The sequence below is a fragment of the Coregonus lavaretus genome (assembly GCF_964263955.1).
Source record: "Coregonus lavaretus genome assembly, chromosome: 23".
Classification (NCBI taxonomy): Eukaryota; Metazoa; Chordata; class Actinopteri; order Salmoniformes; family Salmonidae; genus Coregonus; species Coregonus lavaretus.
The window spans coordinates 41,114,451-41,134,878 of NC_140010.1; the positions used below are offsets into that span (position 1 = coordinate 41,114,451).

Genomic DNA, 20,428 nt, shown 5'->3' on the forward strand with positions numbered 1-20,428 from the left:
GTGATTAATGAATTAACAATCAAACAAACAACTGAAGGAACAAAGGAGCTTTATGACTTACGGTAGTATCCCTCTGCGTCTGTCCAGTTGTCTCGGAGGTTGGGGTTCTCCTTAAAGTCCTTCCCGATGCCTGCTGCTCGAAGCCTTGCACTCTGCAGTGACCACAAATCACTTAGTATTAGTTTAAAAAACAATGGTTTTTCAACGTTTTTTTCTCTTCTCCTTTCAAGTAATAAGTTATCTTTATTAAGTGTGCTTGATTGAGCTTGCCTGGCACAATGGAACCAAATGAATAGTCCCAAAAGCGCAAATCCCATCCATCTGGCGCCACAAGCAGGCTCAATCAAACACTCATAACCCTTTCAAAGATTTTACTCAGTTACAGTTCATATAAGGAAATCAGTCAATTTAAATTAATTAATTAGGTCCTAAATCTATGGATTTCACATGACTGGGCAAGGGTGCAGCCATGGGTGCACCCACTGGAGAGCCAGGCCCAGCCAATCAGAATTAGTTTTTCCCAACAAAAGGGCTTTATTAAAGACGATCCCGCAGGTGAAGAAACCGGATGTGGAGGTCCTGGGCTGGCGTGGTTACGTGGTCTGTGGTTGTGAGGCCAGTTGGACTTACTGCCAAATTCTAGAGAAATGAACATTCTGGCAACAGCTCTGGTGGACATTCCTGCAGTCAGCATGCCAATTGCATGCTCCCTCAAAACTTGAGACATCTGTGGCATTATGTTGTGACAAAACTGCACATTTTAGAGTGGCCTTTTATTATCCCCAGCACAAGGTAAACCTGTGTAATGATCATGCCATTTAATCAGCTTCTTGATATGCCACACCTGTCAGGTGGATGGATTATCTTGGCAAATGAGAAATGCTCACTAACAGGGATGTAAACAAATGTGTGCATAAAATTGGAGAGCAATAAGCTTTTTGTGCGTCTGAAGAATTTCTGGGATTTTTTATTTCAGCTCATGAAACATGGGACCAACACTTTACATGTTGCGTTTATATTTTTGTTCAGTGTAATACTATTTGAACCCAGGTCGGACTGTCAGGCTGCAATACAAAACCTATTCAGCCACTTGAGGTGATATTCTGACTTGAGACCGACGTGCCAATCTTTTGTGCAAGTTCCCCAGTGACCTCAGTTAATGATTTACGTGAAAGTCAGACTCTGAATCGGACTTGCAGTTCTCACAGAAAAGTCACCAGAGAAAACGCTTTACGGTTTACAGTTACCCACTGACAGAAGCTTGTTTGGACAGTAATACAAAGGCGACCCGGACACCACACTGTGCAACTCTATCTGCTGGGATCCTATTCCATAGACAACTTCATTTAAAAGTTGAAGGCTCGTACACGTCATGGTGGTCAGAATGGGAACAACGCAATGGAATCATAGCAACAGGAGGAGTACTCACATCGTAGGCGGCGAACATGTCATCCGATTCGGTGAACATATCAGGGGCGGATGTTTTTTGGGGGTTGGTTCCTTCTAGGATAGAAAGGGAAAGGGAGTACAGTTATAAGTTATTATTAAAACTGTAAAAGCATTTTGATTTATTAAGAAGAATTCATAGTGTACATTAGGATTTGACATAATGAGCAATGGACTTTGGAACTACATTTCTAACTCGATCCCCATCAATAGTATTAGTCTGAAGCCATGCAAAATAAGACAAATTATTTTTCTATCCCCACTACTGATTCATGTACCAGCATGAGCTTCTATCAGCATGACACACAAACACGCACACGCACCTGGGTCAAATGCATATGTCAAATACTTTCAATACATACTTGTGTAAATGTACTGAGCAAACTAAATCAAACGTGGCTCAAGTATCTGAAAGTATTTCATATGTCTTAGTTTGCCACAGGTTTGAGGAACCCACACACACACACCAGTGTACCGTCTTTCTCCTGTTCTATGAGGTTGTGCTTGGCCTTGATGTTTTCTTCAAAGGTGTCCACGTTTTCCCGCTCGTACTCTTTGACGTCGGCCGCCACACGCTCCAAGATGTCGTCTGGCGAGGGCGAGCGGCTGCGCGGGCTGCTCTGGGGGCTGCCGGGCTCCGACATGTTACTATCCACCCTCCCTCCCTTGTACTTCTGTTCACGGGAACACAGATACAGTGGGGAAAAAAAGTATTTAGTCAGCCACCAATTGTGCAAGTTCTCCCACTTAAAAAGATGAGAGAGGCCTGTAATTTTCATCATAGGTACAAGTCAACTAGGACAGACAAAATGAGGAAAAAAAATCCAGAAAATCACATTGTAGGATTTTTTATGAATTTATTTGCAAATTATGGTGGAAAATAAGTATTTGGTCAATAACAAAAGTTTCTCAATACTTTGTTATATACCCTTTGTTGGCAATGACACAAGTCAAACGTTTTCTGTAAGTCTTCACAAGGTTGTCACACACTGTTGCTGGTATTTTGGCCCATTCCTCCATGCAGATCTCCTCTAGAGCAGTGATGTTTTGGGGCTGTCGCTGGGCAACACAGACTTTCAACTCCCTCCAAAGATTTTCTATGGGGTTGAGATCTGGAGACTGGCTAGGTCACTCCAGGACCTTGAAATGCTTCGTACGAAGCCACTCCTTCGTTGCCCGGGCGGTGTGTTTGGGATCATTGTCATGCTGAAAGACCCAGCCACGTTTCATCTTCAATGCCCTTGCTGACGGAAGGAGGTTTTCACTCAAAATCTCACGATACATGGCCCCATTCATTCTTTCCTTTACACGGATCAGTCGTCCTGGTCCCTTTGCAGAAAAACAGCCCCAAAGCATGATGTTTCCACCCCCATGCTTCACAGTAGGTATGGTGTTCTTTGGATGCAACTCAGCATTCTTTGTCCTCCAAACACGACGAGTTGAGTTTTTACCAAAAAGTTATATTTTGGTTTCATATGACATTCTCCCAATCCTCTTCTGGATCATCCAAATGCACTCTAGCAAACTTCAGACGGGCCTGGACATGTACTGGCTTAAGCAGGGGGACACGTCTTGCACTGCAGGATTTGAGTCCCTGGCGGCGTAGTGTGTTACTGATGGTAGGCTTTGTTACTTTGGTCCCAGCTCTCTGCAGGTCATTCACTAGGTCCCCCCGTGTGGTTCTGGGATTTTTGCTCACCGTTCTTGTGATCATTTTGACCCCACGGGGTGAGATCTTGCGTGGAGCCCCATATCGAGGGAGATTATCAGTGGTCTTGTATGTCTTCCATTTCCTAAGAATTGCTCCCACAGTTGATTTCTTCAAACCAAGCTGCTTACCTATTGTAGATTCAGTCTTCCCAGCCTGGTGCAGGTCTACAATTTTGTTTCTGGTGTCCTTTGACAGCTCTTTGGTCTTCGCCATAGTGGAGTTTGGAGTGTGACTGTTTGAGGTTGTGAACAGGTGTCTTTTATACTGATAACAAGTTCAAACAGGTGCTATTAATACAGGTAACAAGTGGAGGACAGAGGAGCCTCTTAAAGAAGAAGTTACAGGTCTGTGAGAGCCAGAAATATTGCTTGTTTGTAGGTGACCAAATACTTATTTTCCACCATAATTTGCAAATAAATTCTTTTAAAATCCTACAATGTGATTTTCAGGATTTTTTTTCCTCAATTTGTCTGTCATAGTTGACGTGTATCTATGATGAAAATTACAGGCCTCTCTCATCTTTTTAAGTGGGAGAACTTGCACAATTGGTGGCTGACTAAATACTTTTTTTCCCCACTGTACACACACAATGTAAGCATGAATACCAAGCACAGGCACGCAAACACGTACACACACACGATGAACTAACAATCAAACACCTGTGTGAGCCATGTGTGCATGCAGTGTATGACAATAGCCAATAATAGAGGGTAAATGGCATATCATGACATTAAATGGCTGTTTCTGTCTCTGTTTAAAGTAAGGTCAGTGCAGCAAGGATGATGATGATGTTATGGAGGTCTTATCACCCACCTGGACGATGGCCAGGCGCTGTAGCCTCCTCTGTTCAATGAGAGCCTCCTCGTCCTCCTCATCCACATCGTAATCTTCCACCCTGGACAGGAAACACCACGTCAACCCTCAACACATACATACAATGTGGTCATCCTCCCCACACACATGAACAAAAGCTTATATTACCAAAACTTGTTAGCCTGCCCTAAAACCAAAATGGTGTGGTTTAATGACACTGAAATGGATTAATGTTGAATCACTTAAGCCAAAATCTGAGGTAAGCAATACCCTATTAAAGTGATCTGTCATTTTCCAGGAAGAAACCTTGTAGTTTTTTAACTTTTGTAGGCTTTTTGAATGGTTTTCAAGACAAAACTTATAAAAGGCATCTGACAGAAGTAACACAAATATAATTTTATATATACCTTAAATGACTAAGTTTCCACTAATTTGATGATATAATCGTCAAGCCCATTTAAAAGATATGGAGACATGACCCGGAAGTATGACGCAGAATGACATCACTTTCATAGGGTATAAGCAACTAAAATTCCTTAGTGCACTGGACTACACTCTGCCTACACTTCATCTTCAGAGTCCTCCTTGTCGGCCCTCATTCCCTCCGAGAGGCTGCCCTTGAACTTGTCCTCTCTGTCCCGGCTCCATCTCCTCTCCTGGGATCTGTAACGCCACCGCGGCCTCCGTCCCATCCTGTCCCGATCCAACGACCTATGGAAAAGAGCCAAGAAAAACAAACGCCTGAGCATCTTACAGGTGCAACATGGAAGACTTCCTGCTGTTCAACAGTCATTTCCATTAATGATATAGCTATTACCACTGAATCTTGAAGAATAACAAAATACCTTATAATAGAACTATCGTAACCCAAAACTTTCACAACCCCAAAATAGGTGAGGTGCAACACTCTCTCCATTATAAAAATTGTTATTGTATTTAAAGATGAATATAAAGAATGACGTTTCAGTGTAAGCAGATCTTCATTGAACAGAGAATAGGACTAGAGTGACCCATCTGTAGTTTTAGACTCAAATACATAACACAGGTAGGGGTTATACAGATAATGAGACATGCACCTATGTGGACACTAAAAAACACTTTTGAACCTGTTCTCCACCCACCTCCTCCTGAATGGGGACCTGCTGCGTCTCCTGGGAGAGCGAGATCTCCGCCTGAAAGGTGAGCGGCTGAACGGTCGCCGGGCGCCTAGGGCCGGGCTGGCGTCCCGGCGGACCCTTGCCTCATCCTGGCTCCGCATCCTGAAGATCACGTGACAACAGGATAAGGGGTTACACATTCAATATTATCCATGCATTACCTAAAGTGGGTCTGATTTAATTTGGACAGGATTCAATGTGGGGATGATGTACGCTGGACTATGTTTGGTTTGGAATTTCGCGGCATGACGACATGTACAGCGCTACCTCCCATTTGGCAATGAAGTACTTGTCTTTCTTGCACTAACATCTGCACTTGTTTTTTCTTACTGGCACTGTTTCTGCTGATAGCTGTCAAGGGTCTACTTGCAATAACTGTGATATTGCAAGTATCCCCCTCCCCCCACATTACTAGGGGTGTATTCACTAGAAACCAAATGGAAGCAACCGGACGAAATGGGGAGGTCTCACCTGAACTTGCCTGATAAGAAACGCTACTTTTCATTGCAAAACGGTTTCTGTTGCAAAACATGTCTGTTGCTACAGTGTGCACTAATTAATATACCCCAGGGCTTCCCATCCCAATGCTCATAGTCTATCCTGGGAGGAGAGTGACAACACCGGAGCTGATGTTTTTTTCACAATACTTTACCGGTAAATTCATTTGTGGACCCTGTACCTGGTTGTGAGAGGATACATCTCCTCGAAAACAATAGCACCTGTTTATCTGTACTGAACACAAATGGATGTGTGTGTGTTTATGACGCATGTGTGTGTTTGGAATTGACATTTGGCCGAACAATGTTCTGACCTGCCAGGTGAGAGTCTCAGTCGGTCCATCGCTCTCCTTCGACTCTCCGGGGAGCGTGGGTGGCCCCCTCTGGGTGGTGGCGGTGACCTGGCCCTTTGCTCAGCTGCTTGGGGGCCTGAGGATGAGCCCAGGGAGTCCTGACGCTGTGATGGGGACGTGCTGCGCTGCAGCTGGAGGGCGGGGCCTGACGGCCTCCCTCGCAGGCCAGGAGAGTGGTTCTCCTTCCCAGAGGAAGCGTCCTTGGCGGGGGACTTGGTCACCTTCTTGTCCTTGTCCCCTTCCGTATCTGGCCACCTGGCCTTGTAGTCCTGGGAGTGCTCGGGTGACTTGTGGGTGCTGCCGCTGGGCTCCTGGTATTGGGCTCCTCTGCTCTGAGCCGGTGGGGAAGGCTGCTTGCTAGTGCCAGGAGCAGACCTGAAGCACTCTGCACTCCTGGAATGTCTTCTGCTGTCTCTATCCCTGGACGTGCTCCGTCCTCTCATCCGATCCTTGGTCTTCCCGTCTGTCCTGCTCTTCCTGGCATTTTTATTGGGATTTCTCTGCTTAGCTTTTCCGGCGTCTGTCGACTCTCGCCGTACTCTACCGGTGTCCTTAGCGGTCTGTGAGCCTGAGCCGGCCCCAGGACCTGTTGCCCCTATATGCCAGTGCAGCCCGTTGCACTCCCTCTCCACCTGAATCTCCCCATCCTCCTCCTCCCCAGAGTGGTAGCGCTGGAGTATGAGCCCCATGCCCGACTGTACCCCCCTGCCCCCCTCAGTCAGTTCACCGTCTAGCTCAGCTTGGATCAGGGCCCTCTGTTTCTCCAGAAACGCCATCTCGTCATCTTCCAGTCTTGGCTGCTTGGCAGAGGAGGAGGAGTACAGGGAAGTGTTGTCATCGCCACAGTTTGGGAAGACATCGGTCGAAGGGTTGTCTTTACGCTTGTGCCGGTGCTTGTGCCGGTGCTTGTGGCGCCGCTCCTTGTCCTCGGGGGAGGAGTGCTTGTGTCGCTTGTATTTGCTGCGGTGCTTGTGTTTCTTCTTCTTGGCCTTGGCCGAGCTCACGGCGACGCTGAGCTTCAAGGAACCGGCTTCGACCTTCCCGGCACTTCCTTCTTCCTCCTCTTCACCTGACAGGTCCTCGTTTTCCTCTTCATTGCCACTCCTCTCTGAGCTCTCTGCTTCTTCTCCCCTGCGAACGAAAAATATATAGGAAAGGGTAATGTAATGATTAGTCAACTGAAAAGGTCTATTGTAATTGGTTCATTTGACAACTATTGCTGGTTTATTCCACAACTACTAACGTTAGTGATGCAACTTGAGTGTTTCTCAGACCTTTCCTTTGGGACCCCCAGTCGTTTCAAAATTGTGTTCTAGTCTTGAACAAGCACGCCCGATTCAATAAGTATAACATTGTCCAGTATTGCTCCATAACTATGACATTGGTTTGTAAGATAGCTAAATAACGTTAGCTAGCAAGCTAAATAACGTTAACTAGCTAGGTTAACTTACAGACGGGGGATTTCTTCTAGCTACTACTGAAACAGCCTGTCTAGCGCTAACGGCGCTTCGACGCCGATACATGCATATATATATATTTTACATTAACTTTAGTTATGAAAACAAGCAGAATAAGCCACCGTGACAACTATACATCTTGCCTAAAACACAATTTTAAACATTTCTTACAGTTGTTTTCTCTCGCTGTCACCAGTTATGAAACCCATGGCAGCCATTTTCATTGTTTACCTTGGACATGCGCAATGGATAGGAATACAAGCCAAGGCACTGTCGGTAAAGTTATGACCATTTTGCGTTTTGTCTGGATCCCCAATATAAGAGATTTCGAAATAATGAATCGTCGTTGGGCCTATATTTTGATGTTACACACTATTATTTAATTATAAGACAATAAGACAATATGTAATTTACTGCATAGAAGCGAACCATTCCATTGCCAGTGGTCCCTAAAAAAGTCAGTAGGTTGGCTCATTGGCATTCTTGGATCCAATTCGTTGCGGACGTGTTTACATTTCATATTGCATGAACTCATCGCTGATAAAAATGTGACATTATTGTCGTATATGTCTAGCTATGTACTGTAGGTCTGGGTAACGTTAGCTAGCTAGCGAGCTAGCTACCTGGAATTGGTTTTGTGGTGACGGGACAAGTTTCATTAAGCGCGATTCCATGTTACCAAATGTAACGAACGCTAGCTAGCTATCGTGGTAAGTAGAAACGTTGCATATTCCAGCACATTCAGTATGTGTTCTTCAATATCTACCTACGTGCATGTGTTAGTATTTATTGGAGATTTCAGTTTTGCATGCATGCATTTTCCACAGCTAGCCAGCTTGCCTTGCAGTGCTATGGCTCAATTCTTCTTATTGTTATGCATGGTCAACAAGTGTAACGTTAGACACTAAGCAAGATATTCTCTTTTCATTATGTCTCTTGAATACAGAATATCTTGCTTAATCGGAGTATGGCTAGGACAAGTGTAGTTCAAACGAAGCTAATGTTGCATCCCCAACATTTGAGTTATGCCAATCTCATGCAATCCCTCTTTCTCCCCATGCTAGCTGAACCCAGATGATGAGTCCAGTAAATTATAACTTCCAGGACATCAGGCCGGTCACACTACGCCTTCCAGAAGAGACGGTCACCTCCAGCCTGTACTGTGTCACTGCTAAGGGGTTGGAGGCCCAAGTGGCATCCTTAGTCGAAGCCTTCCTGGTAGAAGTGTACCGCTGCAGAGTGTGCCAGTTCACCAGTGGCCTAAAAGGCAGTATCCATACACATGTACTGGAGAGGCACGATTTAGGAGCCTCCTCCTGCCCTGGTCTTCCCTGTCTTGAGAAGGATGATGGCCTTGAGGTAGGGGTGGGAGTTGACAGAGAAGAAGATGATGAACTGGACCAAAATGGCTCCTCAGGCTACAACCTGGAGGATGACCTCCATTCTGGCTCAAAGGATGCTGATGATGACCAGATGGATCATATGGGCTTGGAGCGCATGTCCTTCCTGCTGCCCATGTATGGTATGCTGCCCAATATCAGTCCCCGGTCATGTGACATGGCCCTGAGCTCCAACTCGGATGGGAGCCTCCATGTTGCACAGACCTGTGAGGTAAGAGAGGAGTTTTCCTAGGGGGGAAAATGTGCGTTTTAGATGCAGTGAAAGTTCCAGTCGAGTGGATTAGTCAATATAGAATAGAAAGGTGGACTAGTAATTTCCAGTAATTGTTGATCCTGCTCTGGTCCTATACAGGTGAGCACTTTGTTTGAGGAGGATGAGAGACATGGTGAGGAGGACGAAGAGGAGAGCGTGTTCCGATTGGACGCTGCCGGCTCCGTCAACCTGTCGTGTCCAATAGGCTCGGTGGTGGTGAACGAGGCCAAGGATGAGGAAATGGCCCAGTCAGCTCACCTCATGACCCTGGGCCTCTGTCGCATCTCCACTGCAAACAAGGGCCTCTCAGGCCGAACGGGTACCCAGCTTCCCTCAACTCCCATCGGGCAAGAGGGCTTGGAGTCGGACACCTCCCTGGATGACAAGATGGATGACAAAATGCCCCAGAGTCAGGGGCAGCAGTCCCCTCCTCCTCATGGCCCCAAGCAGCGGAGGTCACTGTCCTGTGTCCTCTGCCGCGCCTCCCTGACCTCTAGACACTTGCTTGAGGTCCACCTTAAATGCCACAACGGGGACAGGGGCTTCAAGTGCCTTCAGTGCGGCTGGACGTCGGCCGGGTGGGGGGAGATGGAGCGCCACTGGAGGGCCCACGGGAAGAAGATGCGGCGGGGAGAAAGAGAGAAGGAGAGGGGCTCCAGGCCCCATGGCTGCCAGGTTTGTCTCCGGAAGTTCCGGAGTGTGAAGTCCCGGGATGCCCATGAGCGGCGGCACCACAGCCAACGGCGGAGTCCTCAAGAATGCTTCACGTGCCTGCACTGCGACTACAGTGGTGAGGGCCTGTTCCAGTGTTTATTCCAATTTTACCCCACTGTCTATATTCCACCTAACATTGAAATTGTTCAGGGATAGAGTTGCAAAGGGAGGGTATATTACCAGTAAACTACCCAAATTTGGTAACTGTCAAGTTTATTTTATCAGGAGACATCTGGTGGCCTTTTTGGGTACTTCAGATTATCACAGGTGTCTGTAATTATCTCTGGGGTCATTCCACCTCAAAAAACACGAGAGGATTTTGACACCCACCATCTCAGATTGTTCTGGAATTGTTTCTGGAATTAGAAACAAATAAGATAAGCATTTCTGCAATATTATTTTGTTAAAATATAATTTGATCTCTGAGAAATTAAGCTAACTGATTGCACCCAAATTGGCCATTTTAATTTATAGGATTCATATAACATTCAATAAATATAGTACTTAACATCTGATTTGGACAAAACTTAATCCTAACAATGAGTAAGACATAAGGAATATATATATATATTTTTTTTTACAGCCACCCACGGACCCCCTCACACCCCATACCAAGCCCACCCCAACGGCCAGTATACAGTATCAGTTCTCTATGTTTGACAAGTAGTATGAAGCTGCGGGTTGCAGTATTGTTTATACATACTGTGTATTTTATTCTATGTGAATTTGGTGATGGTTTTTGCCCCTGTTCAGAGAAATTATTCATTGAAGTCGCTTGCATTTTCCCCCATAAATAGGTGTGAAAGTACCAGATTTTGCCCACTAGATGCTGCTGTTCTTGCTATTGCCACACCCTTTTATCCATGGTTTCTTGTGTTTATTAAATGTATGACAACATTTTCTTTCCAACTTTGGGTAGAAAACCAATAGCTTTTCGCATTATGAAAATAAATTGTGACACAATTCAAGCCAGTCCTCATTAAGCAATTCAAATGTTCCTTCTCTAAGGCTTAATCTATGTCCAGGAAACCAACCCTTTTGTGTGGTTTATTCCCTTCAAAAAAGGCCGGTATTAGTTGTTAGACCATTCCTGTTGAACAAGCAAACTATTAGGCTACAGTAGTTCTAATGGTTTCAATGTTATGGTCTCTAAGGGTTTTCAATGGTAAAAGTCCCAAACACACACTGTATAGTGTTTTGCAATGGTATTGGTATTGGGTTGTGTTTAGTCACTAGCCCATTTCTCCATCACATTTCTGGGCTTCATATGATAATTGCACCATAGGGAAAGCCCTCTCCGAGAGCTGCCACATGTTGGACTATTCAAGGAGAGTTGGGTTGAAAAGAGAAGGACAAACTGAATTGCTTTAATGGGGGACTGGCTTAACTTGTTAGGATAACCACACAACATCTATTGGTTTTCTACCCAAAGCTGCTAAGAAAATGTTGTGATACATTTGATAAACACAAGAGACCAGCAAAATGGATAAAAGGGGAGTAGCAGGAACAGCCTTGTACCTGGTACTTTCACTTAATTTATGGGGGAAATGCAAGTGACTTAAATTGCTAATTTCTCTGATCAGGGGAAAAAAAATAAAACATCACAAAATTCACTGAGAATACATTACATAGTATGAATAAACAATGCTCTAAGTCGCAGCTTCATACAACTTGTCAAACGTAGAGAACTGATACTGTATTGGGTTGGCCATTGGGTTGGGCTTGGTGTGGGGTTTGGGTTGTCTGGCTACCCACACTCCTTGCTCCGGCTAAACGCTACGCCACGCCCACAGACGTTAGTTTGTTCTCCTCATTGAGTCTGGATCTGAGTACCCCCCCAAACCATAGCCTGGCGACTCAAACTAATTGTTCCCGCAAGAAAGGGCGGGGATCGATGACACCCCATCAGACCAGCTCCTTGAATGTCCTTCTTGAAGTTTGCAGTTCTATCTAAAAAAAATAACACTTGCTCAATGTATTGTTTTACCCTTACGTGTGTACAGTACTGTATTTATACTTGGATATTGTTTTTCAATTACCCAAATTTCCAAAGATTCCGTTAACTTTGGTAAATTACCGGTAGTTTTGCAACCCTATTCAGGGATGAACACATTTACATTAATATAGACTACAAATTTGACCCAGTTGTCCCATCTCGGTCTGTCTTCCAGATAAGTCGTGGGACAAGCTGCACAAACACATTCTCTCAGAGCACAAAGTCTTTGGGGACAGACTGACAAACCCGGATGGACTGAGCACCCATGTTGTGTAAGTAGCTTGCCTGTTCCCTTCCTGTACTATAACCTCAGAGCAACAAACCAACCTACTCATTGTGTGCACCCAAAATATTGAAAAGCGTTTGGTCTGAACATAGGCCCTATTTGAATTCCGAAAAAATGCGTCCTTCTTTCCTCTTTTCCGTTAAGTAATCAATGATTAGACACAATGGCTCCATCACATGGCTTTCAGGAAGCATTTGAATTGGGCCCCCCTTCCTGTTAGCTACTGTATGAAATCTATTCTGATGAATTTTCAGAAGTTGGTCTTTGAACACAGTTGAGTCAGTTCATTATTTCAACCATATGTCTTTGACCATTAAAGGGTCTGCTATTGGTACAACCATTTTGGACTTGATAATATACTTGGTAATGATATACTGTATACCCATTGATTCTTGAAGAATATAACTTTTGTCTCATTATTTGAGCAACTGTCATACCCCACCACATACCAAAATTTGTAAACAATGTAATTGTGAACAAACACTTTATAGCCTCAAATGGTTAAAACTATCATTTTGATCTCATGGATAGTCAGCCCTTGCATTAATGGCTCTCTATGAATTTGAGAGTGGTTATATTTCTGCAACCCATCCATCCCTCAGCTGTTTACCAAAACAACAATGGCGTCGTGACCGATTTGTTGTTGTTTGAAGTGCAGATTGTCCATTTAACGTTGCCCTCTCCAACTCACAGGTGTGCTTCGAGGAAGTTCACCCACGAAAGCAATTACCCACAAGCCCTGCAAGGAGTGGAGCCAGAAAAGTGGTGCCAACCGAGGAAGAAGTGGAGGCCGACGCAGATGAGGGGAAGAAGGGACGGAGAGGAGGTCAGAGAGGACCAAGGGCAGAAAGAGGAGGAATCGGTGAGGAGGAGAGGGAGGAAAGAGTTCTGCTGTGCCCTCTGCAACAGGTACAGTCACTCAGAAGTGTCAGTAACACATTTTACCACAAGGGGTCAGAGTACAGTTTGTTGTGGAAGATATGAGGATTACAGATGCTTTGTTTGTTTATTAACTTTTCTGTGTGTTTTCAGTACCATATACACATTCAAAATACATTTGCTACTAAAAATGGGCTGTAAAACCATAGAGATCCTATTAAATTACTAGAAGGGCATGTCATATACCCCTCAAAGTTCCAGAATGGTCTGAAAATGGCAGCCATTGTGGTCAGGCAGAAATCCAAACCAGTCTAATTGGAATGAATGGCAGTAGAGGCATAGGTGATGCATTTCCTGCTTTTACTTGTGCAGGAAAATAAAAGTAAGGCATGTGATATATAAAAGATGTGTAAGAATTATTGTCAATCAAATATATTGTCATATAATTATAAATACAGTTTATAAAGGTTTTTACCAATGTTGCTGTATAAATAGCCTCTAAAATATATGTAAACAGGCCATAAATGTCTCAATTTGTGTTATTATATGATACAATATAATAATAATAATATAATAATATGCCATTTAGCAGACGCTTTTATCCAAAGCGACTTACAGTCATGCGTGCATACATTTTATTTTGTGCATGGGTGGTCCCGGGGATTGAACCCACTACCTTGGCGTTACAAGCGCCGTGCTCTACCAGCTGAGCTACAGAGGACCACATGCAGAATATCAGTACTTGTTGCATTTACAACTTGTCTAAGTCCTATCATCAACTGATATCAGCCAGTGCATAGCTGTGGATTGACTGCATTGTTGGCATATTGGTAGTTATTTTGAAAAATTAATGGAATTGCTCATCTAAAACTGGTTGGCTAGCTAGCTAACAAACATACAGTGCAGATAGTCTTCAAATTCATTGTTTTATAAAATATCTTAGCACAGCACTGGCAAGCCATGGTTGAACAACTCCCTTACCAAAATGGCTGACATTTTATACCATCATTGATGCGGTAAAGAGGTCAATGGAACGCAGACCGTGGCGGATAGAAAAAGGATGCCAGATTGGTGCACGTTCAACAAATCTGATTTTAACAAAGTGGATATTCGTCAAATCTGTGTATTGATGTGTTGTAACAGGCTCACAATGTGATTACTAAAGTCCGATTTGGATATATTTGGCTGTTTTTGTTGCATAACAGTTAGAAGTTGTTCCTTTTCAGTTTTAGAAGAAGTGACTGCTAAATGCTAACTCCCGTTTGTATAAGCTGGTAGCATAGCTATAGCATACAGAAATCAGTGGTGGTAGTCAGTTGTTTTTAACTGCAATGCAGTTGATAATGACATGAACATGTATTTGGGATAACATCCATACAAGCATTATATTTATATTATATTATTTTTACCTCAACATAGTTTGAAATACACATATAAACAATAGCTTAAATGTAGGTTAATTTTGCTGGTGGGCAATGAGGAGATTCGGGATCTTTGTTTGGGTCGAGTTCCATTGACCTTACCACATCAGTAGCTAGGTTTCCATCCAATTGGCGACAGATTTTAATGTGAATATTAAAAAATCTGCATAAAGAAAATATGTGCATTTTCCCACAAGTGTTTTTTCCACCAAACAGACTTGGTGCGCATAAAAATCAGTTTGTGATGACGTAGTGCACACACAAATATATGATTCACTTAAGTTTTCATGTTCCGAATAAAAATCTAAAGTTCAATGTGTTTCCATCGCATTTTCCACTCTACCAATAGTTTTGTCACAAAAACTGTTGCGTTAAATAGCAAATGTGCCTACTCTGGTCTTGGCACGTGTACTCTAGCCAACAACGGATACAGCGTGGGTAGGCTAGTCTACACGATGACATTATTATGGATAAGAGCGATAATATTTTTATCTGCCAAGCATCGATCATCATGTCACCGGAATAAGACCCTCAATATTTATTGTAAAGGACCATCAAGCTCCTCACCTTGCACTTTCACCACCCTGTGAAGTTCATCATAACTTATTTCATCTGTATCCTAATAAACTGCATGCTTTCCCGACGAGGCGTAGTGGGAGGACCACACAACATATCATTGCGTGACTCCAAGTTTACTTCGATATGACGGTTATTATATCAATATTTGCGCATAAAATAATTTCTACCAACATTTCTTGCATAATTAACTTTACAGACACAAAAAGATCCCACCATGTCGAACGAACAAGTTATCTGTAGGCATTTATAAAATTGTCCTAAAACTTCCTGTTTCAGTCACAGCTGTCATGATTAATATTTTTTATATGGTATGACTTTACGCACATAAAAGCTGTGGATGTAAACATGGTTTATAAGAAGGTTTGTGTCCGTTCTAGTATTCTAATTCCTAATTCTATGTGTAAAACTGTCATAGGATCATTGCCACTTTATGGTGGTATAATGGCAGCACATATAAATTCTACAGTGTGTGTTTGAGAGACATACTTAGAGAAAGCCCACGGTAAACAAACTACAACCTTTAAGGCCTAATGTAAATACAGTTTGTGAAGCATTGATGTAGTGCTTATAAAGACTTTCTGAACGCCATATAAAGCCTTCATAACGTGTAGTTTATTTAAAGTATGGCCAGGTTGTAAATTCATCTTAATGAGCCCTGTTTCCTGCCATGACAGGAAGTTCTCCACTAAGCTGACCATGCGTCGCCACATGGGCATCCACCAGGGGGACAAGCCCTTTGAGTGTCCCCATTGCCACTACAGCACTCGGCTCAAGGCCTCACTGGTACAGCACCTCCGTGTTCATACAGGTAATGTTTTTAGACCTAGCTGATACTGTAGTCAGCACAAGGATATATACACACACACACACACACACAATTTTCCATTCCACTGACATGATATATACATAAAAAACACAATGTTTAGGGGAATTTTTCCCAGATATTTTCCTAAAGTGGGGCTAGGGCCCCCCGAGAAACATGCAGGAAAGCCGACACCAATATTTAATTTTGGAATTGGGGTGCACTGGGCAACAGAGCAATAATTAGCAGTTTGTTTCTGAACAAAAACATTTTTTGTTGATAGTTGGAAAGCTACTGAACCCCATAATAGGAACTGTTATTGTGCTGAAGAGAATGAAAATAAGGTTAAAAAGTGGTGGAATTGCCCTTTAAGTAGCGACCTACTCTGACCAAATAAAACAGTTATTTGGGTTTAAAAATACCAGGGGTGCAGAGCTCCCAACCTGTCCTTGAGGGCCACAGTCACATAGATTGTTGTACTTGCCTTTAAAGACCCACTGTAGTGACTAGTGAAAAGCCAGCTTTTCAAAATGAAAACAATGTTCTGAGCTCACCCATAATGTTGTACAGAGTTTTTATTCTGACAATAATATGTGATAAAAGGTTCAGATTGAAGCCTTATTGTCTCTGTGACCTCTGAGCTGTCATCTACAGTTGAAGTCGGAAGTTTACATACACCTTAGCCAAATACATTTAAAGTCAGTTTTTCACAATTCCTGACATTTAATCCTAGTAAAAATTCCCTGTTTTAGGTCAGTTAGGATTACCACTTTATTTTAAGAATGTGAAATGTCAGAATAATAGTAGAGTGATTTATTTAAGCTTTTATTTCTTTCATCACATTCCCAGTGGGTCAGAAGTTTACATACACTCAATTAGTATTTGGTAGCATTGCCTTTAAATTGTTTAACTTGGGTCAAATGTTTCGGGTAGCCTTCCGCAAGCTTCCCACAATAAGTTGGGTGAATTTTGGCCCATTCCTCCTGACAGAGCTGGTGTAACTGAGTCAGGTTTGTAGGCCTCCTTACTCGCACACGCTTTTTCAGTTCTGCCCACAAATGTTCTATAGGATTGAGGTCAGGGCTTTGTGATGGCCACTCTAATACCTTGACTTTGTTGTCCTTAAGCCATTTTGCCACAACTTTGGAAGTATGCTTGGGGTCATTGTCCATTTGGAAGACCCATTTGCGACCAAGCTTTTAACTTCCTGACTGATGTCTTGAGATGTTGCTTCAATATATCCACATAATTTTCCTTCCTCATGATGCCGTCTATTTTGTGAAGTGCACCAGTCCCTCCTGCAGCAAAGCACCCCCACAGCATGATGCTGCCACCCCGTGCTTCACGGTTGGGATGGTGTTCTTCGGCTTGCAAGCACCCCCTTTTTCCTCCAAACATAACGATGGTCATTATGGCCAAACAGTTCTATTTTTGTTTCATCAGACCAGAGGACATGTCTCCAAAAAGTACGATCTTTGTCCTCATGTGCAGTTGCAAACCGTAGTCTGGTTTTTGCATGGCGGTTTTGGAGCAGTGGCTTCTTCCTTGCTGAGCGGCCTTTCAGGTTATGTCGATATAGGACTCGTTTTACTGTGGATATAGATACTTTTGTACCTGTTTCCTCCAGCATCTTCACAAGGTCCTTTGCTGTTGTTCTGGGATTGATTTCCACTTTTCGCACCAAAGTACGTTCATCTCTAGGAGACAGAACGCGTCTCCTTCCTGAGCGGTATGACGGCTGCATGGTCCCATGGTGTTTATACTTGCGTACTATTGTTTGTACAGATTAACGTGGTACCTTCAGGCGTTTTGAAGTTGTTCCAAAGGATGAACCAGAGTTGTGGAGGTCTACAATTTTATTTAGGTCTTGGCTGATTTCTTTTGATTTTCCCATGATGTCAAGCAAAGAGGCACTGAGTTTGAAGGTAGGCCTTGAAATACATCCACAGGTACAACTCCAATTGACTCAAATGATGTTAATTAGCCTATCAGAAGCTTCTAAAGCCATGACATTTTCTGGAATTTTCCAAGCTGTTTGAAGGCACAGTCAACTTAGTGTATGTAAACTTCTGACCCACTGGAATTGTGATACAGTGAATTATAAGTGAAATAATCTGTCTGTAAACAATTGTTGGAAAAATTACTTGTGTCATGCACAAAGTAGATGTCCTAACCGACTTGCCAAAACTATAGTTTGTTAACAAGAAATGTGTGGAGTGGTTGAAAAATGAGTTTTAATGACTCCAACCTAAGTGAATGTAAACTTCCGACTTCAACTGTATCTACCTGTAGGTGAGAAGCCCTTCAAATGCCTTCAGTGTCCCTACGCATCCATCGACAGCAGCTCCCTGCGCCGACACTCCCGCACGCACACACAGGAGAGGCCCTACTGCTGCCAGTACTGTCCCTACAGCAGGTAACCACACACACACATACACACTAATGGCTGTTTAGAGTTCATTTTAATCGTTTGCAAAGTCTATCTCTACTCCTCAATGGCAGCCTCTGTCTACCTTGCCAGTCTCCCACACTGTCCACACTGTAAGTTAGCTCTCTCTCTCCCTCTCTATGTCTGTCTCTGTCTCGCTCTCACTATCTTCCTCTTTCTCTTTCAATTTTTCTGTAGCATCCAGAAAAAGAGCTTAGATCTCCACGCACGACGCCACCACACAGGCGAGTCTTTCCCCTGCCACATCTGTCCGTATGCTACGCCGGACCGCCAGCTGCTGCTGCGCCATGTGCGCAAGCACCACTCTTCTGACCCATCCCCCGTATTGGGACCAAGGACACCCAAACGCCCCAAATCCTCTATCTCTGCAGGAAGGGTCCAGCAATCCTGACAAATAGCTTTCTCTGGGTCGTGTTCAGTAGGCACCAAACGAAAGAGAACTGACCCTGGTTTTGAATGGAAATGTGTCTTGAATCTTATTAAACAAGCACATTTATTTTACTACACCTCACAATACTTGATATTTCTTTAGAAATTACATGGTAAATGGTAATTACACAGTAATAACCTAAGAATTTTCTGTCAAGTTTATGAAGTTGAATCTATGAAGGTTCTTTCAGATTCATCAAAACAAACAGGCACCACTAAGTAACATTTGGTATCAGGTAGTTACATAGAAGTATATAATTGTTAGTAACCAATTGCATCATTCCACATTTCCTCTGTCTTTCTCTTACTTGAAGGCTTACAGTTACAATAGAGATGAGCAGTGCCTTTTACATTAAAAACAGAATTGAACATAAAAAAAAAGACTATTCATATTACTTTTTATAACTGTCTGTGTGTGCACACTTTTCTCTGAAAACTGTAAGCATCTACCTGAAGAGAGCAAGTTTACCAGGTACTAGTAATAGTAGCTTAGGATTTTACAGTACCCAAAACCATTCTGTGGTTGTATGGTATACTGTTGGTATAATGATGGCAAAGAACCAATAACACGGGGGACCAAATATTTTCCCCATTGTTTGCTTTGCTTCTTCTAACAGGGAAATGCTGCCATTGCCAAAATGATTCGGAAACATTTCCAACACTCATTAGAGCTAGTATCCAAGGTGACGCTGGTCGGGTTGCATAATAATGTGGGGTGAGGGACTGACTGACAGTGGCTGGAAGTTTCTCTTTAACCATTGTTATTTATCCCTCAGCAACAACATAGCATGGGGAAGGGTTGTCTGTCTGTGTGGATTTAGCGTCGGCTGGAGTGGTGAAAGCTCGCCGCCATTGGACTCTGGAGCAGTGGAAACGCGTTCTCTCTTCCCAGAAGAGTGGAGGCTCTTATACCTGTTATAGCAGGGGGGACCAACTCCATTTTAATGCCCATGATTTTGGAATGAGATGTTTGACGAGCAGGTGTCCCAATACTGTTGGTCATGTAGTGTAGCTTGTAAATGGGCCGTATCAAATTGTATTTGTCACATGTGCCGAATACAACAGGTGTAGACCTTACAGTAAAATGCTTACTTACAAGCCCTTAACCAACAATGCAGTTTTAAGAAAAATAAGTGTTAAGTATACAATAGATAACTAAAATATAAAAGCAGTAAAAATAACAATAGCGAGGCTATATACAGGGGGTACCGGTACAGAGTCAATTTGCGGGGGCACCGGTTAGTCGAGGTAATTTGAGGTAATATGTACATGTAGGTAGAGTTAAAGTGACTGCATAGATAATAAACAGAGTAGCAGCAGCGTAAAAGAGGGGGTGGGGGGGACAATGCAACTAGTCCGGGTAGCCATTTGATTAGCTGTTCAGGAGTCTTATGTCTTGGGGGTAGAAGCTGTTAAGAAGCCTTTTTGACCTAGACTTGGTAAAAGTACCGCTTTCCGTGCGGTAGCAGAGAGAACAGTCTATGACTAGGGTGGCTGGAGTCTTTGTAAATGTTTAGGGCCTTCCTCTGACACCGCCTGGTATAGAGGTCCTGGATGGCAGGATGCTTGGTCCCAGTGATGTACTGGGCCGTACGCACTACCCTCTGCAGTGCCTTGTGGTCAGAGGCCGAGCAGTTGCCATACCAGGCAGTGATGCAACCAGTCAGGATGCTCTCGATGGTGCAGCTGTATAACTTTTTGAGGATCTGAGGACCCATGCCAAATCTTTTCAGTCTCCTGAGGAGGAATAGGCTTTGTCGTGCCCTCTTCACGACTGTCTAGGTGT

At 43.4% G+C, this 20,428-nt stretch overlaps 2 protein-coding genes across 3 annotated transcripts in view; one reads left to right on the forward strand and one right to left on the reverse strand.

The window, feature by feature from the left end:
• Window positions 1-7,668, reverse strand: part of LOC311150454 (serine/threonine-protein kinase PRP4 homolog) — a gene marked incomplete at its 5' end in the record, with an annotated part of 22,612 nt that extends 14,944 nt beyond the window's left edge. The window contains 8 exons of one of the 2 annotated variants that reach the window (XM_084187954.1): window positions 62-152; window positions 1,430-1,503; window positions 1,922-2,120; window positions 3,971-4,052; window positions 4,535-4,681; window positions 5,092-5,229; window positions 5,939-7,108; window positions 7,606-7,668. In XM_084187954.1, coding sequence (XP_084044080.1) covers window positions 62-152; window positions 1,430-1,503; window positions 1,922-2,120; window positions 3,971-4,052; window positions 4,535-4,681; window positions 5,092-5,229; window positions 5,939-7,108; window positions 7,606-7,658 — 1,954 coding nt within the window. The remainder of the gene's footprint in view (window positions 1-61; window positions 153-1,429; window positions 1,504-1,921; window positions 2,121-3,970; window positions 4,053-4,534; window positions 4,682-5,091; window positions 5,230-5,938; window positions 7,109-7,605) is intronic. The other variant, XM_084187953.1, reaches the window with a different exon arrangement.
• Window positions 7,664-19,014, forward strand: LOC311150455 (uncharacterized protein). Its single transcript, XM_084187955.1, has 8 exons — window positions 7,664-8,144; window positions 8,499-9,045; window positions 9,187-9,877; window positions 11,973-12,069; window positions 12,777-12,992; window positions 15,637-15,770; window positions 18,057-18,180; window positions 18,391-19,014. The coding sequence occupies exons 2-8, from the start codon at window positions 8,509-8,511 to the stop codon at window positions 18,602-18,604; spliced, it is 2,013 nt and encodes a 670-aa protein (XP_084044081.1). The 5' UTR covers window positions 7,664-8,144; window positions 8,499-8,508; the 3' UTR covers window positions 18,605-19,014.
• Window positions 19,015-20,428: the final 1,414 nt, after the last annotated feature.